A 27,039-nucleotide genomic window follows, 5' to 3' on the forward strand; every position below is an offset into this window, starting at 1 on the left:
CGCCCGGACGTAACGCTCGGCCCGCCCCCTCCCGCGGCCCCGCCCCGTCACGTGCTCGCGGCGTCGCGTCACACCCGGAAGCAGCGGCTGAAGCGGAGTCCGGAGCAATGAGCGGGGAGCCGGGGCCGACGTCTGAAGCGCCCCCTCCCGGGGAGATTGAGCCGGGTAGTGGGGTGCGCATCGTGGTGGAGTACTGGTGAGCGTCTCCAGCCTGTGGGGTGTCTGGACTGAACCGGGTGGGTCCACGGGAGGCCCCTCCCCCGAAACCCAAGCAGACCCCCAAGCATCTTGTTCCTAGTGAACCCTGCGGATTTGAGGCGACCTACCTGGAGCTGGCGAGTGCCGTGAAGGAGCAGTATCCTGGCATTGAGATCGAGTCGCGCCTGGGGGGCACAGGTGAGGCCCGCAGAACACCTGCTGAGTCAGTGTTCAAAAATCTCAACTCTACCACTTTTCTAGCCCTGGAATTGGCGGTCTTATAGTGTCCGGCACATAGTAAAATGTCCAGCCAACTCGAGGCCCCCTTTCCAAAGGTGGGGGGGACGGGGGGCACAGATGAAGCCTGTAGGGAAAGACGGGTCAGACTGCAGAAATGTAGGGTTGGAGGAGACGGATCCCTTGCCGGAGTTAGGAAGCCTGAGTTCAAAGTACACACAGGTAACGCCTCCCTGGGGTTTCTTTAGCCTCGAGTCAGGGTTGAGAAATGGCTCAGAGAACTAGTCTCTGGTGGGGCCGGTGGGGACACGAAGGAGCCTGCGTGAAGTCTGAAGAATAGGAGAGCCTCTCCTGATTCGCCTGTTCTCAGCATACAGTTCACTCACTGATTTATTTATTTAATACCAGGGGCCTTTGAGATCGAAATCAATGGACAGCTGGTGTTCTCCAAGCTGGAGAACGGGGGCTTTCCTTATGAGAAAGATGTAAGTATGTACAATGTCGGGAGGCCCCCGGTTCACCCGGCCCCTGCCAGGGTTGGATCATGCCATTCCACATTATCTGCCCTCTAGCTCATTGAGGCCATCCGAAGAGCCAGTAACGGAGAACCCCTAGAGAAGATCACAAACAGCCGTCCTCCCTGCGTCATCCTGTAACGACATGGGATTCTGGGTTCCTGCTCTGTTCTGGGGCCCAAGCCTTGGTCTCCCCTTTGGTCCTGCTGAGGGCCCCCCACTGCCTTTTTCCCCTCACTTGGGTCCCAGTAAGCTAAGAGACTCTGGCCTCCACTTTGTCCATTTGGGTACCAGGATGGAATAGAAGCTGCTGTGGTCTTGGGGGTGGGAGAGAGAGACCTCCATGGACATTTCCACAGCCGCCTTATACCCCCTTCCCTGGATCAGTGCCCAAGAAAGTCTGCTCCCCGCTCCAGCTGTACTGATCAGATGCCACCAGGGTTCTAACCTCCCTTCCACTAGCCCTGGACAATGTCAGCAATTGGCAATAAAGTGGCACTACAAACACCTGTGCCAAACTAGTATGTATTTTTATGTTCAGTGTGTGTGTGTGGGGGGGGAAGGGTTGGTTGCACAGAGGCCAGCCCAGCCTTTATACCACCAGGGTGGCTATGCTGGGTGGGTGGGCTTTTTCTGGATAGTTATTCTGGTTCAGTCATCTCTTTCAAAGCCAAGGCAAAGAAAATGAGTCACACAGTAGACACTGCCTCTTCTTTCCCCTCCCCCTAAGAGTGGCCTTAGGAATTCATTTTTTCTTAACTAGAATGATCTGGTTGTCAGAGGGCTCTCAGATCAGAATCCCAACTCAAAGATTTCCCCCACAACCCCAAAGCCAGGAAACTGGGAGAATAGGCTCCTCATTCAAGCTTTCTCTATTCTTAACCATCCCTTCCAGGAAAATTTGACTTGACTGTAAGTTAGGAGGTGAGCGGTAAGGTTGGCACAGAGCCACCCCAGACTTAGGCTGGTACCCAGCTGTTTTCCAAAATATATTTGCAAATGGAGAAAGTGGGTGTGTAGAAAGGACACTCTTCCCCCAACACCGGGAGCCCACCCCCCTCCACAGTACCCACTCTCCCCGAATCCTTATTTCATCTTAAAAAAAAAAAGTAAAAACAAAACCAGAAAAGCACTCTGTACAAGGGCTGGATCTGGGTAGCTTTGCTGCTCCCGTCTTCCTGGGTGCAGAGCTAGGTCTCGGGGCCTCAGGGACAGTCTCTGAATGGGTGATCTTGTTCTAAGGCACTCACTCCCTTGGAGCTTCCTCCCCCCAGGGCCCAGCTCCTCTAAGTCCTTCCGTGTCATAGATCTGGAATAAGAAAACCAGGTACAGCTGCTCCCGCAGGTGAGGAGACTGGCGGTGGCATCCGTGGAACCCTGGAGTTGGCTGGGGCAGGGCTCCAAAGTCAGTCAAGACTCCCCAGTGCTGTCCCTTCTACCAACCAGGCTGGGCCCCTCTCGGCCACCTGGATTTTGGAGGGGGAAGGTAGGTTCCGGTGTGGCAGGATCCCCTGGATGTGGGCCAAGGACCCATTTCCTGCCTCATCCGGATACAGGCCAGTAGTCAGGCCTTCCCCACTCCCCGGAGGTTCAGCAGGGCCTCGGCCGACTTGGCCTCTGGGCTCACACTGGCACGTCCAGCCCCAGGTACTCCGGGTTCTCTGCTGTAGGGGTCCCTTCAAAGGTGCTGGGTGGAGAGCCCCGCTCTGATGGATCCTGGTCCCAGTAATACAGGTTGTCAAAGGCTGGGCTGAAGGCTGGAGGAGGGTGGGGCTGAGGGGCAGCTCTGCCCCGGGGTGCCAGGTACTCCGGATTCTCCACAGCACTCCCAAAGGCAAAAACGTCTTTGACAACCCCATTCTTGCCAGGGGAGAGAGTCTTGGGGGACAGAGTCTTGGGCCTTTCCAGAGTGGCACCAGCCGGTCGGGAAGGAGGCAGAGGGCCTTCTAGGGGCGAGGGGGGCTGCGGCCAAACTTCTGGCTGGTTCACATATTCTGAAAGGGCAAGAAGAGGGGCTTGTTAGGGGAATGAATCCATGTGTCCCAACTACTGTCACTGCCCCCACACGCCCAACTCCCCACCCTCCCAATCTTTCAGCATGGGCCTGAATTCCATACCAGGCTGGGGGCTGCAGGTCAGGGGGGCGACGTAGCCATCAGTCTCAGGGGGCAAGGGTACCGTAGGGTCCTCACTGTACCGCTGGAGAGGGCTGGGGTCCTGTGAGGGAAGGCTCTGCAGCCCCTTGGCTGCCCCCATTCCCAAGTCACCATCAAACACGTCAGAGCCAGCGCCCTCTGAGGGTGCCAGTGGAGACTTGGGGGGCTCCTCCTCGGAGGGCTCCAGTCCTAGAGTCAGCTCACCACCGCCACTCTGGAGATGAGAAAAGGTTGTGATGGGGTCTCTCCTGGATCTGGGATAGACTCCATGGGCTCTCCCATGGGATAAAGACTCAGAGGAGATAAACAGGTCATCATTGGGATTTGACACAGTCACCGTGGAAAGAGGTCAAGGGTGAGAATGCAGTAGGAGTCCTCAGGGATAAAGGGGTCTCCATGAGCCATGAGAGGTGATTGCTGAGGGAGGGATGACACAGGAGAAGGACCCTAGTCCCTGGGGCAGGTAACCACATCCACCCACCTCAGTGTGACAGAGGACACTGACCCTGGTGGATGAGCTGCGGTGCCGTCGGTGGGCAGTGCCCCCAGCCCCTGGGGTAGGTTCTGGGCAGAAGAAACCCTGCTGGGGTACCAGGTACTCCTCAGCATCCACCAGGTCCCCCATGTCATCATCTTCCAGTAGTGAACGGTAGAAGGTGCTGTCCAAGGGGCTGGCGGGGCCCAAGTCTTCATTCTGGGGACGAGGGAGACAGTGTGACAGCCTCGCCCCTACCCAGTGCACAGCCTCCCAAGGAACGTTCAGGGAGGACAAGGGATGGGAGCCCAAGGTCTGGGCTGGGAGGCCTGGGACCTGAGTCCTCTCCCTCCACACCCTCTATGGGAGGATGCTCTCTAGTCACGGGCAGGGATGGGGCAGGGAAGGCCCCGTACCTGAATGACCACAAAGCGCTGGGGGTCCCTGGCCATACGTGAGAATTCGGCCACCAACTCCCGGAACCGGGGTCGGCATTCAGAGTCTATCATCCAGCCTGGGGGCAGGAGGGAATCCCAGTATGTCAGTTCTGGCTGCAGCCCACAGGCAGCCCCACTCCTTCCCTTTCCAGTCTGGTCTAGACAACCCCCGTTATTAGAGTCCAAGCCCTTGCTGGTAGAGAAGAGGTATCAGATTCAGGTCCTGAGCTAGATCCTTTGAGAATCATTACTAGTTTCCCCTTTTTATTTTGCATAGAAGTCTTTTCCTAGCTGGTCTTCTGGAGCTCCTCTGGCCTGGTACAGTAAAAGGGAAGCAAAACCCTTCCAAGGCTCCTTTAACCATAGCAGGGACCCTGGGCCCACATACATCCTGCTCTTGGTCCCCTCCCACACCCCTTAGAGGCCCCACCACCCAGAACCTCCCATCCCTCCTCCAGGCAACCGACACAGCTCAGCCACGCACACTTGACCATGATCATGTAGACATCAATGGTGCAGATGGGGGGCTGGGGCAGCCGTTCCCCCTTCTCCAGCAGGTCAGGGATCTCCCGGGCTGGGATCCCATCATAAGGTTTGGCCCCAAAAGTCATCAGTTCCCACACAGTCACACCTGGGGCAGAGATGAGGTTAAGAGGTTGGGGGACAAGAGGGCGCTTTAGTGCACTGAGCCCTAGAGTCTCTGCCCAAGGGCCTGGCACCACGAGGGAAGGGAGGGGTGTGATGTCACAGGGCAGGAGCTACTACCCAGCCTTTCCATAGTCCCAGGGAAGTGCATGGACCCTGGGAGCCCCTTCCTTCCCTCCCACATTCATGCTAAGATCTCTCCATTCATTCTCCCACTCCTGCTCTCTTCCTTCCACCAACATGCCTCCCAAGGCCATGGCTCTGTGTCCACCCCTCCTCCCAATCCCCCTGCCACACACCATAGCTCCACACATCACTCTGGTGGGTGAACCGCCGGCGGAGAATGGACTCCAGCGCCATCCACTTGATGGGCACCTGGGGAGAGCAAAGAATTCCTCAAACTCAGTGTGGTGGGGAGATGGTTGCCCCTAGTTAGAGCTCTCCCAGGGGCCAGACCCGACCCCATCCCACCTTGCCTCACTCTGCTCCCTCCTCTAACCTTGCCCCCATCCGCATGGTACTCTGTCTCGTCGATGTCCAGCAACCGAGCCAGCCCGAAATCTGTAATCTTGACATGGTTGGGACTCTTGACCAGCACATTCCGGGCAGCCAGGTCCCTGTGCACCAGCCGGACATCCTCCAAGTAGCTCATCCCCTGGGATCAGAGACATCGATGTGGACCTCAGTCTGGCCACATTCCCCCAGGAAACCTCCCCAGCCTAGCCCCATGTGGAGACAGCAGCTTGCCCCCAAGGACACCTGCAGACCCCAGGCCCCCGAAGCGCATACCTTGGCAATCTGCACACACCAGTTCAGCAAGTCCTGGGAGCCCAGGCGCCCACGGTGTTCTCGGACATGGTCTAAGAGGCAGCCGTAGGGCATAAGCTGTGTCACCAGCTGCACCGTGGATGTCAGGCAGATGCCCAGGAGGCGGGACACATACGGGGAGCCCACTCCAGCCATCACATATGCTTCCTGGAGGCAAGGGTAGGCACTGAGAGGGTGTGGGGAACCAGAACCACCACACACCCATCCTGAGGGCTGAGGCGCCACTAGGGACCCTCACTCAATCCAGCCCCATCAGTCACAAACCAGAACCATGGCCCACAGGTAGAAGCTTAAGAGTTGAGGCTTGGGGAATCACCAAGTGTCTCCCAAACCCCAGTGAAGAGAGAGACCAGAGCCCAGACCTGTAGCCCAGAGGTCCCTCCCATACTCCAAGCTGGAGACAGTGGAGGGGCTTACGTCCAAGATTTCTTTGTTGGCTTTGGGAGATGTGTTTTCCCTCAACACTTTGATGGCCACTGGGATTTTCACATTTTCCCCATCAGGGATCCAGATGCCCTGGGCAGAGAAGAGGCCATGAGCAGGAAGAGGGGACACCAGATCCAACCTGTAGTCATCTAGGAGGTCCTTACTTGTGCTTTGAATGCCCTCCCCACCTTGGGGGCAACCCCACTATTTAGCACTGGCCTCACTAGGGAGCGGTGCTCTCCACTCCCTTTCCTCTGGTTCCACTCTCCTACCAAACTGACCAGAACCCAACAGCACTACCCCCCCCCACCCCAACAGTACTACCCCCACCCCCGTTCCAGGCTGCCCTCCCCGCAGAAGGCTTGGCCACACCCCATGCATCCTCTGGGACCGCCCACCCCGGATCTTTGGCCCCACACCTAACCTTGTAGACTGTGCCAAAAGCTCCGGATCCAAGCACCTTCACCTTCCTCAGCTCTGTCTCTTTCAGGATCCGCATCTGAGCCTGGTTGGGCATCGCTCCACTAGGCGTCAGCGGCTCCACCAGCTGTGGTGATGGGGTGGTGCCTCAGTAACAGGCTGGGCCACAGGCACCCCCCCACACCCCACCCCAGGCCAACAGGGAGGCCCTCGGACGGCCTCACCTCGGTTTCCTGCAGCAGCCTCCGCATAGTGTACTTCCGGATCTTCTGCCGCCTTCGCTTGATCAGGATGCCGAGGACCAGCCCCACGACCACAGCCAGCAGAATGCCCACCACAGCGGCAATGATGGATGTCACAGGGCTGGGGGTGGGAGCCAGGATTAGGGAGTGGGGGGACCAGGCTGGGCCATGAAGGGATGGAGGGGCCCCATGGATGGATAGGCAGGTCCCTGATGTTTTGTAATTTTATTTTATTTTTAATTTTTATTTACTCATATGAGACACAGAGACAATGAGCAGCGGGGAGAGGCAGAGGGAAAGGGAGAAGCAGATTCCCCGCTGAGCAGGGAGCCCCACGAGGGGCTTGATCTCAAGATCCAGGGATCACTATCCAAGGCGAAGGCAGATGCTTAACTGACTGAGCCACCCAGATGCCCCACAGGTCACTGGTGTTTAGAAAGAAGTTGGCGGGGCTGGGTTGGGGGAGGCGCCTGGGTCATGATCTCAGGGTCCTGGGATGGAGCCCCCTGTCCTGCTCCAAGCTCAGCAGGGAATCTGCTTGCCCCTCTGCCCCTCCCTTGCTCCTTCTCTCTCTCTCAAATAAAAATCTTTTTTTTTTTTTTTTTAAAGAGGGGAAGTTGGAAGGGTTAACCCCTAAGCTCCATCCTCTTTTCCTTACTCAAAAACCTCCCTTGGCTCCAACCACCTACGTGCCTGCCCATGGCTCTAGCCCAGGACTCTGAAACTTCCTGACAAAAATCACCAGGGAGCTGGTTAATGTACACGGGTCTGGAGCCCCACTCCTGGCAACTCTGACTGTTAAGTAGGTTGGGGCCCAAGAATGTGCCCCCTGATGTTTGAGCCAAATTTTTCACCCATGGGTCATGATTTTCCACACCTCCCAGCCTTGGTGCATTCTGCTACTTCTGCCTGGATTGCCATTTCTCCATGGGGTCATCATTCAAGACTCAGCTCATCCTGGGATAGATGAAGCTCCTGTGTGTTGACCCAACATCTCCGTCCTTGCTTGGTCAAAGCCTGGCCCATCACAGATCTCTCATGAATGCTTGTTTCATGGACAGACAATTGCCTAGGACATACTCCAATCTCTTTTTTCCCCCAGAGTCTTTCCCAAAGTTCCCTACTGCCCAGAAAGCAAGTCTAACCCTGCGGCCCAGTGGCGAGGGAGGGCCTATGCCCTAACCTGACTCAAGACTTCACCCCCTTGCTCCCTTCTCTGTGCTCCCTCAGTGGCCCACCACGCCAGAACCATCGAACAAAAACATCCTAGATTTTCCTGATCCATCCCCCATATTGCCACCTGGTTGCTTTCTCCCTAATGCAAGTGACCTACCTGCCCGTTTCAAGGCCTGGCTCAAATGCCACCTCTTCCTTGAAGCTTCCCACCACCCACTTAAAACTTCATCATTCACTCCACTTCAGTGCTGCCCTCTCTTCTCAATCTACCTTTTGTCCCAGGGGATTGAATGTTATCTGTGTCCCTTATGAGACATCTAGCTACTCAAGGGTGGGGAGGCACTGGGGAGTCTTCTTCACCATCTTTTCCTGTTCCCCACCCCCTAAGCATCCTAAGGAGGTCCTCCATCCACTAGTTGAAGGAAATTGAAAGGTGAATCAATAGTGGAAGACTAGGCTGGGCAGGGAGATATGTCATGTCAGGAGACCATCGTCCAGCCCATCCCACAGCAGTGACCACGCAGGGACTAGTAGGAGACAGTGGGGCAGCATAGCGTATGTCCCAGGAATTGGGCTGACCTGGCTCTCTGCTCGGCGGGACAGCCCTTCTCGTCCAGGTCCGCACAGCTGCAGGAAAGAGAGTCCAGTCAGTGAGACTGGGAACCACCTCCTGGGCTCACTCTAGCCTCACAAGCATCTCGGGGTGGGTGTGGCTGGGTTATCACCCCATTTGACAAAGGCAGAAACTGGATTCCAGGCCACCAGTGCTATTTCTACCACCCCACATGGGGATTCCTTCTCCAGCCTTGAACTCGCATTTCCCACTCCCCTCCACCTCCCTGTGGTAGGTAGGACTTGGGGGCCTCCAAAAGGAACATCATATCCAAAAGCATGGCCACTTCCTCTGTAAAAGATTGCCAGGGTAGTAAACTGGCTCAGCTTCTGCAGAGGACAGTTTGGCAATACCTAGTAAATCATGTCTGTGACCCAGCAGTTCCACCTCTCAGGATATACCCTAAAAGTGCCAACATCTGTACACCAGGGAGCATGTACAGATACTCACTTGTACAGGGTGAGCTCAAGTGCAAAAAGCCACAATAGAAAGAGAGAGGAAGGAAGGAAGGAAGGAAGGAAGGAAGGAAGGAAGGAAGGAAGGAAGGGAGGAAGGGAGGGAGGAAGGGGAAAGAAAAAGAAAGAAAGAAAGAAAGAAAGAAAGAAAGAAAGAAAGAAAGAAAGAAAGAAAGAAAGAAAGAAAGAAAGAAAGAAAGAAGAAAGAAAGAAAGAAAGAAAGAAAGAAAGAAAGAAAGAAAGAAAAGAAAAGAAGAAGAAGAAGAAGAAGAAGAAGAAGAAGAAGAAGAAGAAGAAGAAGAAGAAGAAAGGAAGGAAGGAAGGAAGGAAGGAAGGAAGGAAGGAAGGAAGGAAGGAAAAAAGGAAGGAAAAAAGGAAGGAAAAAAGGAAGGAAAAAAGGAAAGAAAGAAACAAAAGGAAGAAATGAAGGAAGAAGATATCCCTCAAACAGGGACATGGTTTAATAATACCACATCTGTGCTGCAGATTGAGTAGTTAAAAAAAATTAGGAGGTAGATTCATGTGCATTCCCAAGAAAGGACCCCAAGATACATAAAGTGGGGGGTGGGAAGCAAAGTGCAGAACAATATGTAGAGTATGATTCCATTTACATTAAAGAATGCATAGACACAAGTCTGACTACATATGAGGTGAACTTGGGGATTTACCACAAAGATACAGATGCAGTTAAAGGCTGAGACACCTGCACCCCAATGTTTAAAGCAGCAATGTCCACAATAGCCAAACTGTGGAAGCCACAGTTTGGAAGGTGTCCATCAAAAGATGACTGGATAAAGGAGATGTGGTCTATGTATGCAATGCAATATTCCTCAGCCATTAGAAACAACGAATACCCACCATTTGCTTCAACGTGGATGGACCTGGAGGGTATTATGCTGAGTGAAATAAGTGAGTCGGAGAAGGACAAACATTATATGGTCTCATTCATTCAGGGAATATAAAAAATAGTGAAAGGGATTATAGGGGAAAGGAGAGAAAATGAGTGGGAAATATCAGAGAGGGAGACAGAACATGAGAAACTCCAAACTCTGGGAAACGAACAAGAGGTAGTGGAAGGGGAGGTGGGGATGGGGTTGGGGTGACTGGGTGATGGGCACTGAGGGGGGCACTTGGTGAGATGTGCACTGGGTGTTATACTATATGTTGGCAAATTGAACTCCAATAAAAAAATACATGAAAAAAAACCATGAGGTGAACTAAACAAAATTGCTGTTTCTCAACCATTTTTGACCTACAAAAACAGCAATCTTACAGTACTCGACCTAATATAAATGTAATATGTGTTTATGTAAATGTGTGGAAAAAGCCTGGAAGGATGCAAATACCAGAGTGAATCTGATAGTTCTCCCTGGGGAGGTGAAACAAAAGGGCACATTTGTTTTGCAATATTTATACTTTTATACTGCTGAAAATGTTCATCCTAAGGTTGTATTCATGTGTCTCACGTGTAATTAAAGACAACTAAATTAAAAATAATAATAATAAAAAGAATATAGTAGATCACCATGTTAGGACATGGAAAAATGTTGCAAGATTCTGTTAAATGAATAAAAAAGCACTTTGCAAACAATAAATAGTCTATGATCCCATTTTAGTTAAAAAATATATATATATATGTTAGAATGTGCACAGATAAAAACAACTAAGAGTAATTATATATATTTAAACCATTTTACATGTTACAATAATAATTACATGTTAGCATGTGCACAGGTAATATCTGGAAGAAAATATTACAAATTATTAAGTGGGGCTAGAACTACTAACGGCATTTATATTTCATGTTTTCATTAAAAAAATTTTAACCACATGTGTTACTTTTAGGATCAGAAAATAAAATAAAAAAAAAAAACCTAAATCCTTATCTTAGGATAAGCAAAGGCAGAGTTATCCCCTTTTTATAATAAAAGCCCCAGAAAGGGTCCTGCGACAAAGCTCTCCCTCCCACAGAAAAGGCCCTCGGACTCACGAGTGGGTGCAGTTGATGGGGCACGGCTGGCAAGTGCCCTCCTCATCTGCGAACTTCCAGATGGGCATGAAGGACAGGTCAGGTTTCACACCACTGGGGCAGCGAGCCACACAGAAGGGAGGGTCCTTGTAGTGGGCGCAGGCCACACACTGGTCAGCCTCCTGAGAGGGGAGGAAGGGTTTGTAGGGCGCTAGACCAACACCCCCAGGGTAGCAGGATCTGGCTCATGTGTCCCCTTCGTGTTCCCATGGCCACTCAACAGCATGTTCATCCTGCTGCTGGGACAGCCCAGACCTACTGGGTCTGCCGCCCCAGGTGAGGGGCTTCAGGTGAACTGGAAGCCTAGCAGGGGAGTGTATTACTTAAGATATAACAGCAAGTAGTAATAGTAACCAAAATGTAGATTTTTCTTTAAAAAAATTTTTTTTTATTTATTTGAGAGAGAGAGAGAATACCAGCAGTGGCAGGAGGGGCAGAGGGAGAGGAAGAAGCAGACTCCCTGCAGAGCACAATGTGGGGCTCGATCCCAGGACCCTGAGATCATGACCTGAGCCAAAGGCAGACGCCCAAACGATTGAGGCACCCAGGTACCCAGTAGCAAGTCTCTTGTGCTTGGGCATTGTTCCAAACCCCATTTGAAGTTCATTCTTAATACATTCCAATGAGGTAAGTAATATAATATTCATTTTACAAATGAGCAAACCAAGGTTGGAAGCAGGACTTGGATTCGAATCCAGATACCCTGATGCCTAAACCCATTGGTCTAACCGTCTTGGCACAGTCACAGCCAAGAACACAGGCCTCCCCAGGACCTTTGCGTAGTCCAAAGGGTCACAGGGTCTATCACACAACTCTTGCAGACCCCAGCCTTCATCTATCCTCCCGCTTTCACACTCTCCTGCCGTCCAGGTCTGAACTCAGAGCCCTCCCCTGGAATATTCTCGGCCTTGCTTCTGTCCACCCAGCTTGACCCAACCAGCAACTCACCGATCCGAAGCAGGTCACTGAGCCATTCTGGGGCTGACACTCTGAGTGGCACGGCAGACAGTACCTGTCCTTCACATACTCTCGGGGCAGCCTGCCAGAGGGAATGGCTGATGAGGGTCTGGAAGGAGCCCCTGTGCCCTCTCCCTGGCCGCCCCCCTGCTCCGCCCCGCATACCCCTGCAGTACTCGGCATTCTTCCACGCACTCCTGGCCCCGAAGGAATTGGCTGCAGTTGACGCACTGGGTGGGCCCTGGACCCCAGCAGTGCCCATGGGCGCACAGCGGGTAGCAGGCCAGGCCCTCGCCCACTGCAGTGAGGAGGAAGGGGTCAGAGGGGACACTCAAGGGAGGTTCCGGGTCCAAGTGACCCAGGGGAGAAGACTGTGGGGGTGGCTGTGGCCCAGAGTGGTGGGGATACCTGCTGGGCAACGCAGGGATAAAACAGCAGAGAGGAGAGGGGAAAGGCAGGGACGCCAAGGCACTGTGGCAGGACCCAGCTGGAAGCCATGCCAAGAGGCCAAGCCAGCCAGAGCGGTGTCAAGATCGCTGCTGCTAGGGACCCTGGGCACTCCTGGGTGCCGGCAGACGGGGAGCGTGTGGTGCTGGGCTCCCTGTCTTACCGCACTCCTCCTCTGGCCGGTTGGCACTATGGAGCAGGGCCTGGTGGGGGTTCCGGAAGAGCTGGTCCCAGGGCACCGTGTGCACGAAGCAAAGGCGGGCGTTGCGGTGGATGAGGGCCAGCCCACTGCCCAGTTCCCGCAGCGAGCGCAGCCCCAGCCAGCTGATGCCCAGCCCTTGCAGGGTCAGCGAGTAGGCACCACTGTGGGAGGAGTGTTTGGCTGCACCATCGAGCCGCTCCCATGGGCAAGGGCCGCCCTCACCTCCCTCCCATCCCCCGTACACTCTGCAAACTCCCACGGATACATTACTGCTGGAGTCCCCAGGGAGCAGGAGTGCCCACCACACCCAAAGCCTGGGAAGTTCCTCGGGCCCCCCCCTTCTCCGTGCTCACTCATGCAGAACTCGTCCCCGGATTACTCGCAGGTTCTGGAAGACACTGAGGTTAGGCAGGCTGTCTGGCCACGCTGAGATGTACAGGTAACCTGCAGGCACAGGGTGAAGCTAGGGGTGTGGGGACAGGATAAGGACCCCAACCTCATCAGAGCAGGATGCAGAGAGGCAAAGCCCACCTGTGATCTCCTCCAGAGCCTCAAACACTCTGAGCTGCTCAGGCTGTAGGGGGGCAGTGTTGGAGGCTGGGTCCCTAGGAGGAGGATTAGGAGAGGAATCAGCAGGGCCGAGAAGCAGGTGGGCACGACCCCCAGAGCTGGCCCAGCCACCTTCCCCTACCCGCCTCTATTAATGACTTCACTTAAACCCTTTGCCCATCAAGCCTGGCTGTTTTCATCCTGAGTTTCAAAGCCCAGGCCCTAGTTTGGCAGGATCTGTCAAAACAATATTTATATCCTTTGATCTAGAAATCCTACTTCTAGGAATGTGGCCTAGAGAAACTTTGGCTCCTGTTCCCAGAGATGTACAGCACAGAAATGTTTGTAAGAGCAAAAATTGAAAACTACCTAAATAGTCATCAGTAAATAGGAGACCTGTTAAATATAATCCCCATGTATCTTGACTGTAGACAAAAACATTTAAGAGCACTTAAAAACAACAAAAAAAGAGCAATTAGTATCTGCCAGGCACTGTTCCAAGAGCGTATGAATATTATTAACTCATTCAAGTGTTCTAGCCACCTTATGAGGTCGGGGCCGTCTTTGCCCCCATTTTACAGATGAAAAACTTAAGGTACAGTAAGCAGGTCACAGGACTAGAAAATGGGCGAGCTGGGTTTCAAACCCAGGCAGCCTGGCTCCTGAGCCTGGGCTCTTGGCCGCTGCTCCTCGCGGCCACCTGCTCCACAGCTGTTGAAAGGACGAGGCAGCCCCCCAGGAAGCGCCACGACCAGCTCTCCGGGGCAAGAGGCAGACAACGCTCACTTAAGCTCCCACTTCAGGTCAATCTCCTCAACAAAATTACTACGGCCAGGTTTCTCAGCGTTGTGTCCACGTATGTACAAATGGTCTAGGAGAACCCACACAAGCTCTTAGCACGGGTTCCCTCTGGAAAGGGGAAGAGAACTACAGGAAACGTTAAAGGAAATTTTCTCTTTTTTTAACACATACTTTTATTGAAGTATAATTCACATACAACAAAATGCACTTTTAATGTACAGTCTGAGGAGTTGTGACAAATGCATTCACTCATGTATCTGCTACCCCAGCTGAGACACAGAACACTGCCATCACCCCAGAAATTTCTTTCGTGTCCCATTCCAGTCCCCCCACCCCTGGGGACAACCACGGTTCTGAACTCTATTACCACAGATTGGTTTTTGCCTATTCCAGAGCCTCATGTAGAGGGACTCGTACCGTGTGGACTCTCTTGCCTGGCTTATTTCACTGAACGTGGGGATATTCTTGAGGCTCATTCATGCTGTATCTATTAGTGAGCTGTTTGTTTCTTTTTATCCCTGGGAATTCCATCGGGGAGATATACCATCATCTATTTACTCGTTCACCTGCTGATATATATTGGCATTATTCCTAGCTGGGGAATATTGTGAATAAAGCCACTATGAACTCAAGGAGAATTTTGCTTTATCTGGATGTTTTGACTCCCATAAAAACATACATTCAGGGGATCCCTGGGTGGCGCAGCGGTTTGGCGCCTGCCTTTGGTCCAGGGCGCGATCCTGGAGACCCAGGATCGAATCCCATGTTGGGCTCCCGGTGCATGGAGCCTGCTTCTCCCTCTGCTTATGTCTCTGCCTCTCTCTCTCTCTCTCTCTCTCTCTCTCTCTCTCTCTCTCTCTCTCTCTCTGTGTGTGACTATCATAAATAAATAAAAATTAAAAAAAAAACCATACATTCGTGGCCAACATGTGATTTATGAAAACAACCGCCCAGTCCCTGAACCCTCTGGTCTCCCACCTGCTTCTTTTGCATTTCTGGCCTCCCACCTCTGTTTCCCATCATCCTCCAGAGACGCTGGCACTTCTAGGCGCTCAGGATTCAGTGACTGCCCTGACGCTGCTCAGATCACTATGCCCATCCTTAACTCCGCATTTCCTTACCCCTCAAAGCTCTCTGGCAAAAATGCCAGGCTTCCAAAGATCTTCTTGCAGCCGGCAAACTCCTGGATGTTCGCACTGGTGACCGCTCTCACCTCCCGCAGGTGCTCCATGCCCAGACCGTAGCACACTGCGGGGAGGGGCAGGTGTGAAGGGGCTGTCTCAGCCCCCACATGGAGCACCAGGACCTCCAACTTCAGGGCTCCATCCCCTCCTGGGGCCACACGTCCCCTCACACAATTACAGGAGACATGGGGGAACGTGTGGGACTGATCCAGGGAGGGCCAAGCTAGAGACAGTGGAAGAAGACTGGGTCCCAGGCGGGTCTGAAGAAGGACAGGACAGGGAGCTAGGCCAAGCTGGGTGTGCAGCCCAGCTCAGGGCATGGCCAACAGTTACCTCGGGCACAGGGCTTGCTGCATTTCTCGCACCGCTGTGTCCCATCCTCAGCCGTCACCTCTTGGTTGTTCAGGGGACAGACCAGGGTGCAGGATCCCACATCCGTAGACAGGTAGTTGTCTGAGGAGATGAAGACCATGTGTCCATGTGCCCTGGCCCTGCACGTGTGCCCCACCATCACCAATGTGACCAGGCCCACAGGGTACAACATTATCAACCTACCCCAACATTATATGCTACCCCAACTGAGACACAGAACACTGCCATTGCCCCAGAAATTTCTTTTGTGTCCCCTTCCAGTCCCCCCCCCACCCCTGGGGACAACCACAATTCTGAACTTTATTACCACAGAATGGTTTTGCCCTGATTGAAATTGCCCATTTCAATCCTGAAATGCCCTTATGACAAGTCTGTGCACTTGACATTCATTTACGCCTCACAACAACCCTATGTAATGGGCAGTTAAGATTCTCATTTTGCCAAGAGGGAATCAAAGCACTTTTTTTTTTTTTAAGATTGTATTTATTTATTCATGAGAGACACATAGAGAGAGAGAGAGAGAGAGAGAGAGAGAGGCAGAGACACAGGCAGAGGGGGAGGCAGGCTCCACTCAGGGAGCCCGATGTGGGACTCGATCCCGGGTCTCCAGGATCACGTCCTGAGCCAAAGACAGACGCTCAACCACTGAGCCATCCAGGCATCCCGGAATCAAAGCAGTTTTATGTAAATTACTCAGGGTCATTGTGCTGTTGGGTGGAGAAGCCAGGATTTGAGCACAGTCTGGCTCTACAGTTTGTTTGTTTGTTTGTTTGTTTGTTTGTTTTTGGCTCTACAGTTTGAACTCTGATGTGCCATGGGGAGGGTTCCATCAGGACCCGAGAACCCAGTCCTGTCGCACATGACAGGAAGAAAGGGGCCCCAGGTCCAAAGTCAGTCCCTAAATGTACATCAATAAGTAGGGGAGTTGTTAAATAAAACTCTGATCAATCTAGTGCTTAGTATGTGCCAAGCACCGTCATAAGAGCTTTACAAATATTAATTCATTCAGGGGCGCCTGGGTGGCTCAGTTGGTGAAGCATCCGACTCTTGATTTCTGCTCAGGTCGTGAGATCAGCCTACATCGAGCTCCACACACAGCAGGTAGTCTGCTTAAGATTCTCCTCTCTTCCTCTGGGTAACCCTGTTAAGACCCTTCTCACTTCTGAGAGCTTTCTCTGTATCTTTACTTAATAAACTTGTGTCCCTTTACTCAAAAAAAAAAAGGATTCTCTCCCTCTGCCCCTCCCCTTGCTGTCTCTCTCTCTCTCTCTCAAAACACAAAAATAAATCTTCAAAATAAGTCATTCAAACGTTTTATAGCCACCTTATGATGTCAGGGCTGTCTTTGCTCCCATTTTACAGATGAAAAACTTAAGGTACAGTAAGCAGGTCACAGGACTAGAAAATGGGCGAGCTGGGTTTCAAACCCAGGCAGCCTGGCTCCTGAGCCTGGGCTCTTAGCCGCTGCTCCTCGCGGCCACCTGCTCCACAGCTGTTGAAAGGATGAGGCAGCCCCCCAGGAAGTGCCACGACCAGCTCTCCGGGGCAAGAGGCAGACAACGCTCACTTAAGCTCCCACCGACATAAACCAACCCGCCACCACCACTCCAGCAAAATGATTAGAACTACATTTCCCCCTGGCACTCACAGGGACAGGAGGTCACACAGCTGGCCCCGAAGGTATATCGGCCCTCAGGGTTGGGCATGGATTCGAAGGTGTCCGTGTTGTAGGTGACCAGGGCTGGGCAGTGCAGCTCACAGATGCCACTGTGGTTGAAGTGAAGGCAGGCCTGGGGGGAGAAGGGGGCAGGACAGGAAGCTGGTGGTCCCTGGGCCGTTCTTCCCTGGTGTGCCAGGGGCAACAGGGCAGTAGCAGGTGGGATGGCCCTCCTCTTGCGCCCACCCCGTGGGGACATACCAGGCAGTCAGAGTGCTTGGGGCCCGTGCAGCCAGCAGCACACTGCTCGTGGCAGCAGTCGGTGGGTTGTGGGCCCTTGCAGCGGGCACAGCCCCCCGCACAGACAGTCCGCGTCACTGTGAGACAAAGGGCAGGATGAGGGCTGGGCAGTAGTAGCCCAGGCACCAGGCCCTCACCAGCGGCATCACTTTCTGTGACTTCCGGCCCCAAGGAAGACACTGAGGCCTGGTCACACCCGCCCCCGCCCCATGTCTCCTTTACTCCACTCAGCCCTCTGCCCCCCACATTCTGGGCCTCCCTAGGACTCACAGCTCTGACAGTCCCCGGAGCTGGCCCCCCAGCAGTGGGCGTCTTTACAAGCTGGAGAACAGGGTGGGCCTGGGGAGAGAAACAGAGAGACCAGAGACCAAGAGACAGAATGCACAATGAGGGGGAGGCTCGGTGGGAAACAGGGGCCCTAGGCACAATCTAGAGGCAGAGGGAGGCAGGACACAGGACCAGAGATGAAGAGACCCAGAGAGAGGGCAGGAGGAATGGGACAGGAAGAGGAAATGGGTAGTGATAGAGCAGGGGTGGGGGTGGGGGGTGGGGAGTGAGCCAGGAGTGCAGGGTCTCAAGAAAGAGAGGAGGCAGCAGGCAGGGAGGAGCATGGCTTACAGGCCCGAGAGCGGTTGGTGTCTATCAGCGTGAGGGCCAGCTGGTTGTTCTTATGGAAGACGTCCTTCCATAAAATCGTGTCCTGGTGGCAGAGCTGCGGGCTCCGCTGAATCAAGACCCCTCCCTTCAGGATCTCTGTGGGGTGGGCAATAATCAGGGCCTTCCTTTCCCGCCTGTCACCTTCTGCCCTCCCATAGGGCCCTCTTGACTTCTCAGTTTTCCCCGGGGATTAGAGAAGACACCAGCATCTCCTCGCTCTATCAGCACCCCACCCCCCACCCCCACCCCCCCACCACTCCTGCACACACATGAACAATCTGAGATCCAGGGAGGGGTGAGTTGTCCATGACCAGGTCCAGAGGTCCGTGCCACTCTCTCCTGTCCTCCCACCTCTTCATTCTGTACATACTGCTTAGCGGTTAAAAGAGACTCTGGAGTCTGAAAACCAGCCTCACCACTAACTAGCTATGTAACTGTGAGCAAGTCACTCAGCCTCTGTAAACCGTTTACGGTTTTCTCATCTGTAAGAAGCGGCTAACGTTGGTGCTTCCTTGCAAGATAATGGCATGACCAAGATAGGCTCATGCATGCGAAGTAACTGGCCACGGAGTCTGGGCTACTGTCAGCTGCAGGCCTGCCACATACAGTTGTACAGGTTGTTCACTGAACATGTGTTGCCAGCCAAGAAGTGGATAAACCCCAGCCTGTATCCTCATCAAACTCTGCAGGCTCGTGCAAGCCGTGACTTCCTGGGAAGAAGGGAAATCTTGTTCTAATCTTTCCTAGCTCCACCTGCATCCATCCTGAATGGATGCCAGTTCTAATTCACACAAAGCCTCCCATGGCTAGCGGTGGCCCTGATCAGCTCCCAAGAACAAGGAGAAGGTTTCGGTGAGTGATGACCACCTGTGAGGCTTCGAAGCTGCAGCTCCCGCAGCCCTCCTGGGGCCGCCCCTGGTGCAGGGATGCCACCCTCCAGCGGGTCTCCATTGTCCAGCACGGCCAGGGCGTAGTTGTCCTCAAAGAGCTGGGTGCCTCGCACAATTCGTAGCCTCTGCAGTGGGATCTGCCTCACTTGGCTGTGAGCAATGAGCACATAGCCCTGCACCTCCTGGATATCCTGGGAGGGAACAGGGTCAGGTGGGGTTGAGGCAGGCCTGGGCCCTGGACCACTCCCATCCCCCTCAGAGTCACCAAGTGCTTGGGGATCTTGGGCAAAACCCCCATGCCCTGAGAAGTCCAGCTTTCTCACACATCAAGAAGAGATCTCCACCTTCCCAAACCAGATTCCTCTATGATCAAGACAGATAACTGGTGGGGGGAGCACTTTGTGAACCATAAGCAAGTGCCCCACCCTGGCTGCATCTCAGCTCCCTCGTCCATAAAAGGAGAGACCCACATGAGAGCACGGCCGTGACTTGACCAGGCATCAGGCATCATGCACGTGGCTCCACCCCAGAGCAGGGTGGACACCATCCAGCAGGCTGGTACCCACTCTCTCCCCTGCTCCTGACCCTTTCACAGATATTCCCTATTTGATATTTTCCCAGAGGGGAGTCAAAGTGTGCTTGTTGCTTCCAAACACAGACAGGGGAACCAAGGGCTGAGACCACATTCACGTGGTTGTCAGTAGCAGAACTGGACCTAGAACTCACAACTCCCAGCTGCCCGTTCACCACTGCCAGCAGGAAGGGACAGCGAGAGGGGATCATGCTGGCAAGAGAGCGAAAAGAGTTAGCAAAGGAATAGGTGCATTCCACCCAGGGATGTCTGTGGGCCGCCACATTATAGGGAGGGAGTCAACTGGTCTTGCAGTAGAACAGACAGGGAGCAGACATCAGAAAGGACTTCGGAGTTGAGGAACCACAGCAAGTGAGGAAACAGCACCCTCTTTTACCACCCATGTATAAGCATAGGGCTCAGCGCAGCTGGAGGCAGGGCCTGGCTGGGTCACCCATGAGCCTCACCTGCAGGAAGGACAGGCTGGCATTGGCAGGCAGGTAAGTGAGCTCCAGGTTCCCCTGTACCACTTGACAGCCCTGGTACAGGTGGCGGAGCATATCCAGGTGGGTCTCGGGACTGGCCGGGAGCCGGAGCTTCATGTCTGTGCCGGTGCACACTGGTAGGAGGGAGACGTGGGTCAGAGGGCACTGGCCGGTGAGCTTCTCCAACCTGACTCCTGCTCTCCACTCACTCCCTAGAGTCATGCCGTCTCAGACGTCTCGGACGGTGAGAAAGCACAAGTGAAGGACCCCTCTCCCCATGTCCCCTGCACTTACAGAAGGCACAACAGCAAAAGAAAGTGTGCAAGTTTGGGAAGAGGAGGGAAATCCAAGGAGAGGCTCCTTCGAACTTGGCTCATCCTGAGCATCCAGAGGGGACCCTGTTGTGCCACCCCTGGGGAGCTTGCCCACCCGATCCCAGGCTATTGGCTGGCAAAGAAAGCCTCTCTTTGTCCCAAAGGAACGACTCATGGCCAAGGGATAAAAATCCCCCGAGAGAGGCCATGATGAATCATGAATCTTCTGGATACCCCCTGCCCCTCTCCCGAGCAAACAAACTCAGGGCATTCTCTCCACCCCATTCCAATACCACCCACGTGCCAACCTCTTGGCAAGGGATATCCACTCCCACAATGCCACCCAGAAAGTAGGGAAGGAGGGTCAGCTAGAGTCATAGCTGGGGCATGAGGACCACTAGGGGCCTGGTCACTGCAGGGACCTCTGGAATTCCCCCAGGCAGAAAAAAGGAGCATCAGACCCCAACAATGGGCATCCGGACCCAGGCTACAGACCCTAGGCCAGAGTGATGACTACTCTGATGGCTCCTGTGCTGGTGCTTCACCCTTGCCACCTCCTCAGGGCAAGACTCCAGAACCAGCTGGTAGAATCTCTGCCACGAAACTCCTGCCACAAGGGCACTACCTCAGCCCTGTGTACGTGCCGGGTGCCAACCATTGGCCAAGGGGCATCAAGATGAACTGCTTCCCCAGCCCACCTGGACCTCAGCGGGGTGTCCCTGAGACCAGAGGGGCCTACTAAGCCCAGGGATATTGACGGGGTAAGCTACCCCTGGTGAGGGGCTGCTGTGGACAACGGCTGGCACCATGCCTGCCAGTAGGGGGGAGATTAAAGTGCCCAGTTGAACTCGTTTTTCTGCTCTGGTGAGAAGATGAATCACCTGGCGCGTCTTGCCCAGGAGGGTGTGCCGGGGGGGGGGTGCAGTGGGGGGGGCAGAGGGCACCCCCAGAGACACAGGCTCACAGGTGCCTGAGTCGCCCCTATTTCCTTTGGGCCGCCACCCCACCTCCCAGAGCCTACGTGCTAAGATTCAGGGGGACAGGAGTGGCTGACTCCAAGGTCTGAAGTCAAATCCTGGGTGGGGGGGATAAGAGGTACGCTCTGCCTCCAGAAAGCTGGGGAAAGGCTGGGAGGGCCAGCCCCTGGGGTTCCTGCCAGGACCAATGAGCCATGTGCTGGCAGCCTCCCAGTGAAAGCCAGAGTGGTCTCTTTTCCCACCCCTTTGGAGAGACAGGGAAGGAAGCGAAGAAGGAGGAAGGGGAGGGCCCAGAAATAGCACTCAAGGGTCCCTCCCCCCCAGACTCCCAAGAGAAACAGGAGCTGGGGGTGGCAGGCCAGGCCCAAAATAACGCCCGCTGCTAGGACCTCCTGCGGCCTCGGCAGCCTCAGCTGCTTTGTAGGCACAGCTGTCTTTAGGCCCAGACCCCAAAGCTCTGGCCCAAGCCTGGGACAGGGACAAGCAGAGCTGGGGCAGAGGCTGTCTCCACCCCCTGTGGCCTACTGCCACCTCTAAGGGACACCAGCTGTGGCAACCAGGCAATGGCAAAAACATCAACAATGGAAACACCAAGAGCAGCCACATTAACTGAGCACCTACTGTGTGCTCACAGCCAGGCACTCTGGGTGGAGCCTCATAACACCCTCCAGAGGTTGGGACTACAACCCTCTATCTTGCAAAGATAGGAAGCTGAGGCCCACAGGGCTTATTCTCCCGAGCCCATAAAGCTTGTGAGCCATGGAGGAGGCAGGATTTGAACTTGAGTTCAACTTTAGATCCTACATTCTCAACTGGACACATACAGATTCCCCCCACGCCTGGTTCAAAGGGAAATAAATACACACCAACTCTAGTGATGCCACTGATAAACACTGCAAGCTCTGGGCAGGTCAGGGTGGCCGGGCTGAGCTGAGGACCAGATAGAGTGGCAGCCCCACCCCACCAGCGAGTTTGTTTGTGGCTGATTTGAGTCTAAGATTCTTTAAGTGTTTGCAACAGGTGGTAAAATTGGTATCTACTCTCCCAGGGAGCTGGAGGCTGGCGGGCAAATTCCCCCAGCAAGCTGACATGAAGCCAATAAAGGCCTCTTGACACCTCCCCTACCTCCACCTCCGTCCCCTTCACCATGTCCCCTTCACCATGTCCCCTTCACCACGAAGCTGGGCCCCTCCCACCTACTACCCCATCTCCTCACTAACCTCCTCCTCCCCAGTCCTCATCACAATCCCCATATCCACCCAGCCCCCATGGATTTCAGTGGGGGGAAGAGGGCAGGAAGTCCAGTTCTACATGGGGGGGCTCGTGTATCCGGGACACCTGGCCTTTGGGAGGCCCAACCTCCAGCTCTCTGGCACAGTACTATGAGACCAGCCCAATACTAAGTAAGAGTTGGATGGATGGATGGATGGATGGATGGATGGATGGATAGATGGAATCAATAAGAAGAACTTCCCAACCAAAAAGGATAATTGAAGTCATGGTGTCCATTCCTCTGCTCAAAGACTGTTCAGCGTTCTTCAGAGTCAGTGTTCAGTCCCAGTTCTGGGGGTGTTCTCAAGAGGGTTCTTTCCTCCCCACTAGATTTCATCCCCACATGCTTCTCTTGCTCACTAGCAGGAGATAGTTCTTTTGGTTTTGATGAACATGACCTGCACCCCCAAAGTCACCTCCCCCAGATCCATAGGGTAAGAGCCCATGCCCATTCTAGTGATGCCCAGAACTCCCCACCCCACACACCTGGTATATCAAGGCCAGTATCAGACCAGGGACTGGGCTCCAGGTCTTAAACCAGAACCCTAGCTGGGCTGCTCAAGTGTGACCTTGAGCACGACCTTGGACCTCTGGGACAGAAGCCATATCACATTCATCTTTATGCCCAGCAGCACCTAGGACTTTGTAGGCACTTAATGAATATTTAGTGACCTGAACTTGACTGTGAGGATGGGAATAATAAAACAATAAGAACTCTTACTCTCTGCAGAGAAGTTAAATGAGAGTTAAATGAGAGAATGAATCAAAAAGCAGTGTGTAAACACGACAAGGCTTTGTAAACAGAGCTGAGGCAAACAAACATTGGCTATAATAATTCTACTCCTGGAGAGCACACACCCCTCGTCCTACATGGGCTCCCTTCCCAGGGGTGGGGAAGGTGGCCCAGCAAGAGATGGAGGTGTTACCACCACAGGCAGAGGCAGGGTGGGGGATCTCTCCAGAGCATTTCAGTACCCAGGGGCAGGCACAAGTACCTGGGCCCTACTCCAGCGCCCCACCCCAGCCCCCTATTGCTTCCTCATGTTTCCACTCTAGCTGTCTCTCTCACCCACAGCCCTGCACGCCCCCCTGCATTGCCCCCCTGCATTGTCCTCCTGCATCCGCCCTATCCCTGTCTTCAATCCCTTGCCTTGCCTGGAGGGTGCAAGAGGAACTCAGGCATGGGCTGGACAGGGAAGGAGAGGCCCTCAGTGGGCCCCAGATCACTCCCCATTCCATAGCCTAGATAAAGAAGGTCACTCACCTGAATAACAGAGTAGCACCTCTACCCCAGTCTACTTACTCGGCTGCCCCGGAGGCTTTGCTCACCCCATTCCTGTCGAATAGGATAAGACTTTGACTAACTCTTAATGCCTCTTCATTAGACATTATTACTGGGTCTAGACATACATATTTGGGTCACTACGAAGCCTTGGAGAAGTCACTTCGCTTCTTTGAACTGTGTGTACCTACTTCACTGGATTATTGCAGAGATGAAATGAAACCATCCATGGAAAAGAACCTGGCACATAGAAAGCATGTTGCACTTTTTTTTTTAAGTTAAGGCAAGAGAAGTTCATATAGCAGGAGTATGGGTAATTCCAAACCAAGAGAAAATACAAGGTGCCTTCGTATTTGGAACGTGATGTACTTATTTTCTCTTTTTGCATTTCATCCTAGCTTTTCAGTTGGGTTTTCTTTTTTTAACTTGAATATTAAAATGAAGTTCCTTTCCCCAAGTATAGTAAAAAGGAAGTTGTTGGAAGAATCGTTTGGGAATTAAAATATGAGCTCTGCAAGATAAGAAGTATGTGTTTGTTAACACTTGACAAAACTTTGACCTCTAAGAACAGATCCTAGGGGTGCCTGGGCAGCTCAGGTGGCTCTGTCGGTGAAGCATCTGAGTCCTGAATTCGGCTCAGGTCATGATCCTGAGATTGAGCCCCCACATGGGGTTTGGCGCTCAGCGGAGAGTCTGCTTAAGATTCTCTCTCTCCCTCTCCCCAACCTCCCACATCCTTTCTCCCTCCCCCTCTTCCCTCAAATAAAAAAATCTTTCAGAATGCATCCTAGCAAAACCCTGATCCTCTGTGCCTTCTCCATCTCCCCCTTCCCCCAAATTCCTGCCCTAGCCTTCAGCCCTGGGATACAATGGGGGTGCTAGAGACAGCTGGGCGGGGTGCTGCCATTGCAACCATTTTCTGCCAGACACGCCCAACATCTGTCTTTGCACCCAGCAGTGCAGATGGAGGGGTGAGGTAGACCTGAGGAGGCCCCAGTTGTCAGTGGGAGAAATGACCCCTGAGGTCCCAGCCCTGCAGCAACCCAAGCCACCCCCACCTGCTCGCGCAGGCCCAGGTGAGGGAGGCAGCAGCTCATTCTGATGTCGCAGCCTGGCCTCACCCACCTCAGCAGAAGGTCAAGGCTGAAGACACCCGCCTGGGAAACAAGGAGAAGGACGGACTCCCAGGAAAGTGGAGCCTCCTTCCACAGAGAGAAGGGGTGAGGCCACCTCCTGCTGTTTACAGCAGATCTGGCCCAGCACCTTGAGGGAGTTCCTTGAGAGGGCAGAGTTCAGCTAAGTCTCGAGGCCAACAGGGAGACTGCTGTTTGGCAACACAAAGCCCAGACACACAAACACACAGACCACACAACTCAGGAACACCCTGGCGTAGACGCCCCTCAGACAGCACAGGGAAGCTCAGACAGAGGCGCCCTCTGGCAACCCACAGACAAGAGGACACCCACCCTTTCTCCAGACTCCCTGACCAATGGAGACCACCCACTACTCCCAGAACGCGCTCATATTGTCTTCCCCACAACCCAGTGATGCAGGGAGAACAGTGTTGACCACTGTTCAAGGTAGATCGATACAGTGATGCAAATGTATGGTTTGGGGGGAGGGGGTTGCACACCGGCAGGGGTCCAGTCTTGCATCCCCTACTTCCTTGATGCTATTTAACCTCTTTAAGCCTAGGTTTTCACCTGGAAATGGGAATGCCAGTAGGACTTCTCTTGTAGGGCTGGTCTGAGGGTTCAAAAGAGGGAATGCATGCAAACCACCACGCACCATGCCTGGTGCAGAGTGGATTTCCAGCAGACGTTTGCTTTCGTTGTTAGTGCAGCTAGATGGGCAAACGGGGCAAACCCCCACTGCCCCCACCAACCCCCTTCCCCACACACCACCTGACAGAAAAGGTAGGACAACCCAGCCCTCTGCTTATCCGCATCTGGTCTTATTTCTTTAGCTTTTCTTCCCCACCCCCATTTCCCCACAACTGCTCAGGACACCCCCACGCTGGTTTCCCACTCTATGTCCCAGACCAGAACACCCAGCACCACCCCTCCGTGGCCCATGCTCTCCAACAAAAGTCACAAAGCACACAGTCCCTGAGCTGGCCCTAAAGAGACTTGCTCAAAACAAACGTCTCCCCCTCCCCCCACCCCAGGCTCCAGCATGAGGCAACTCTGCAGTCCGACCGGCCACCCTCTCCTGCCTGGCTCTGGCCGGACAGGTTGCTTCCCCCCCCCCCCCCCCACACCCCGATCCTGCCTGAAGCTGGAGGAACTAAACCCTATCGGCTGCGGGGAGGGAGAGCGAGGGGGGGCGCAGGGGGAGGGGCAGCCGAAGGGACCCCCGAGGAATCCAGCCCAGTCCAGTCTGGAGGCGGAGGCTGCCAACTGGAAAGGCTTTGAGAAAGTTTGAAGGGGCTCAAGAAAGGGGGGGAAACACACACACACACACCCCATGCAGTGCACCCTTTGAGGGTAAACTTTCTGAGCAATCTCAGAGAACTTTTTCTGACAAGTTCCCAGCGCCGTCGCGGAGTCTGGGAAGCGCCAGCCTCTGGCCGGGGACCCGGAGAGGCGCTCGGGCGTCATCGCCCCTCGGCCCCGGCCCCCGCCCCCGGCCCGCGGCCCCCGCTCCCTCCGGCCCCCTCCCCGCCCAGGCCGGCTGCTCGCGGCGCCGGGACCGTCCGAAACCCCCGATCCCGCGGCTCGTGCGGCCCCCCCCGCCCCCGCCTGCCCCCGGGACCTCGGCGGCGGCCCCAGGCTGCAGGGGCGCGTCCCGCCCGGCGCCCTCCCCGCCCCGGACCCACCTTGGGTGCCCGCGGCTCCGGAGGGCAGGAGGGCGAGAAGGAGCCCCCAGCGGCACCAGGCCGCCAGCTCCATGGTGCTCACTGCGGCTCCGGCCCCATGGCTCGGGCTGGACCCGGCGGCTGCCTGGTGGTGGCGGGGGTGGGGGTGGGGGCTCCGCTCGGCTCTCGGGCGCGACGCAGGGGGACTCTCAGCTCCACAACTTCATTCTTGGACTTCCTCAAGGCAGCCCTCCTCCTCCACCTCCTCCTCCTCCCGTGATTGGGAGCAGCGCGCTCCCGGCTCGCCCCCCCACCCCCTCCACCGCATTCCAGCGAGTCCCTGGGAGTGGCAACTCCCAGCTTCACTTTCTCCCTCGGCGCGCAGGCCTGGGGTGCGCCCCTCCCGGCGCCCGGACGCCGGGCTTGCCTGCGCACTTCTCACGCCTTCCCACGGAGAACCCCTGAAGCCGCGA

At 54.5% G+C, this 27,039-nt stretch overlaps 2 protein-coding genes across 3 annotated transcripts; one reads left to right on the plus strand and one right to left on the minus strand.

The window, feature by feature from the left end:
* On the plus strand, positions 1–1,457 carry MIEN1 (migration and invasion enhancer 1). Its single transcript, XM_025439881.2, has 4 exons — positions 1–196; positions 299–396; positions 844–920; positions 1,008–1,457. Exons 1-4 carry the CDS (start codon positions 108–110, stop codon positions 1,089–1,091), a joined length of 348 nt encoding a protein of 115 aa, XP_025295666.1. The 5' UTR covers positions 1–107; the 3' UTR covers positions 1,092–1,457.
* On the minus strand, positions 1,457–26,892 carry ERBB2 (erb-b2 receptor tyrosine kinase 2). Of its 2 annotated transcripts, none has more exons than XM_025439880.3 (27): positions 26,588–26,892; positions 19,907–20,058; positions 18,846–19,059; positions 17,940–18,074; positions 17,592–17,660; positions 17,283–17,398; positions 17,013–17,154; positions 15,326–15,445; positions 14,930–15,056; positions 12,990–13,063; positions 12,812–12,902; positions 12,420–12,619; positions 11,975–12,107; positions 11,801–11,891; positions 10,814–10,974; positions 8,335–8,382; positions 6,562–6,700; positions 6,342–6,464; positions 5,909–6,007; positions 5,453–5,638; positions 5,163–5,318; positions 4,963–5,038; positions 4,503–4,649; positions 3,998–4,095; positions 3,612–3,800; positions 3,068–3,320; positions 1,457–2,944 (listed from the first exon to the last, which is right to left on the minus strand). In XM_025439880.3, exons 1-27 carry the CDS (start codon positions 26,658–26,660, stop codon positions 2,574–2,576), a joined length of 3,783 nt encoding a protein of 1,260 aa, XP_025295665.1. In that variant the 5' UTR covers positions 26,661–26,892; the 3' UTR covers positions 1,457–2,573. The 2 variants fall into 2 exon arrangements, with proteins under 2 accessions (XP_025295665.1, XP_025295664.1); XM_025439879.3 differs by having other exon boundaries at positions 3,588–3,800.
* Positions 26,893–27,039: the final 147 nt, after the last annotated feature.

Source organism: Canis lupus, chromosome 9 (genome assembly GCF_003254725.2).
Source record: "Canis lupus dingo isolate Sandy chromosome 9, ASM325472v2, whole genome shotgun sequence".
NCBI lineage: Eukaryota > Metazoa > Chordata > Mammalia > Carnivora > Canidae > Canis > Canis lupus.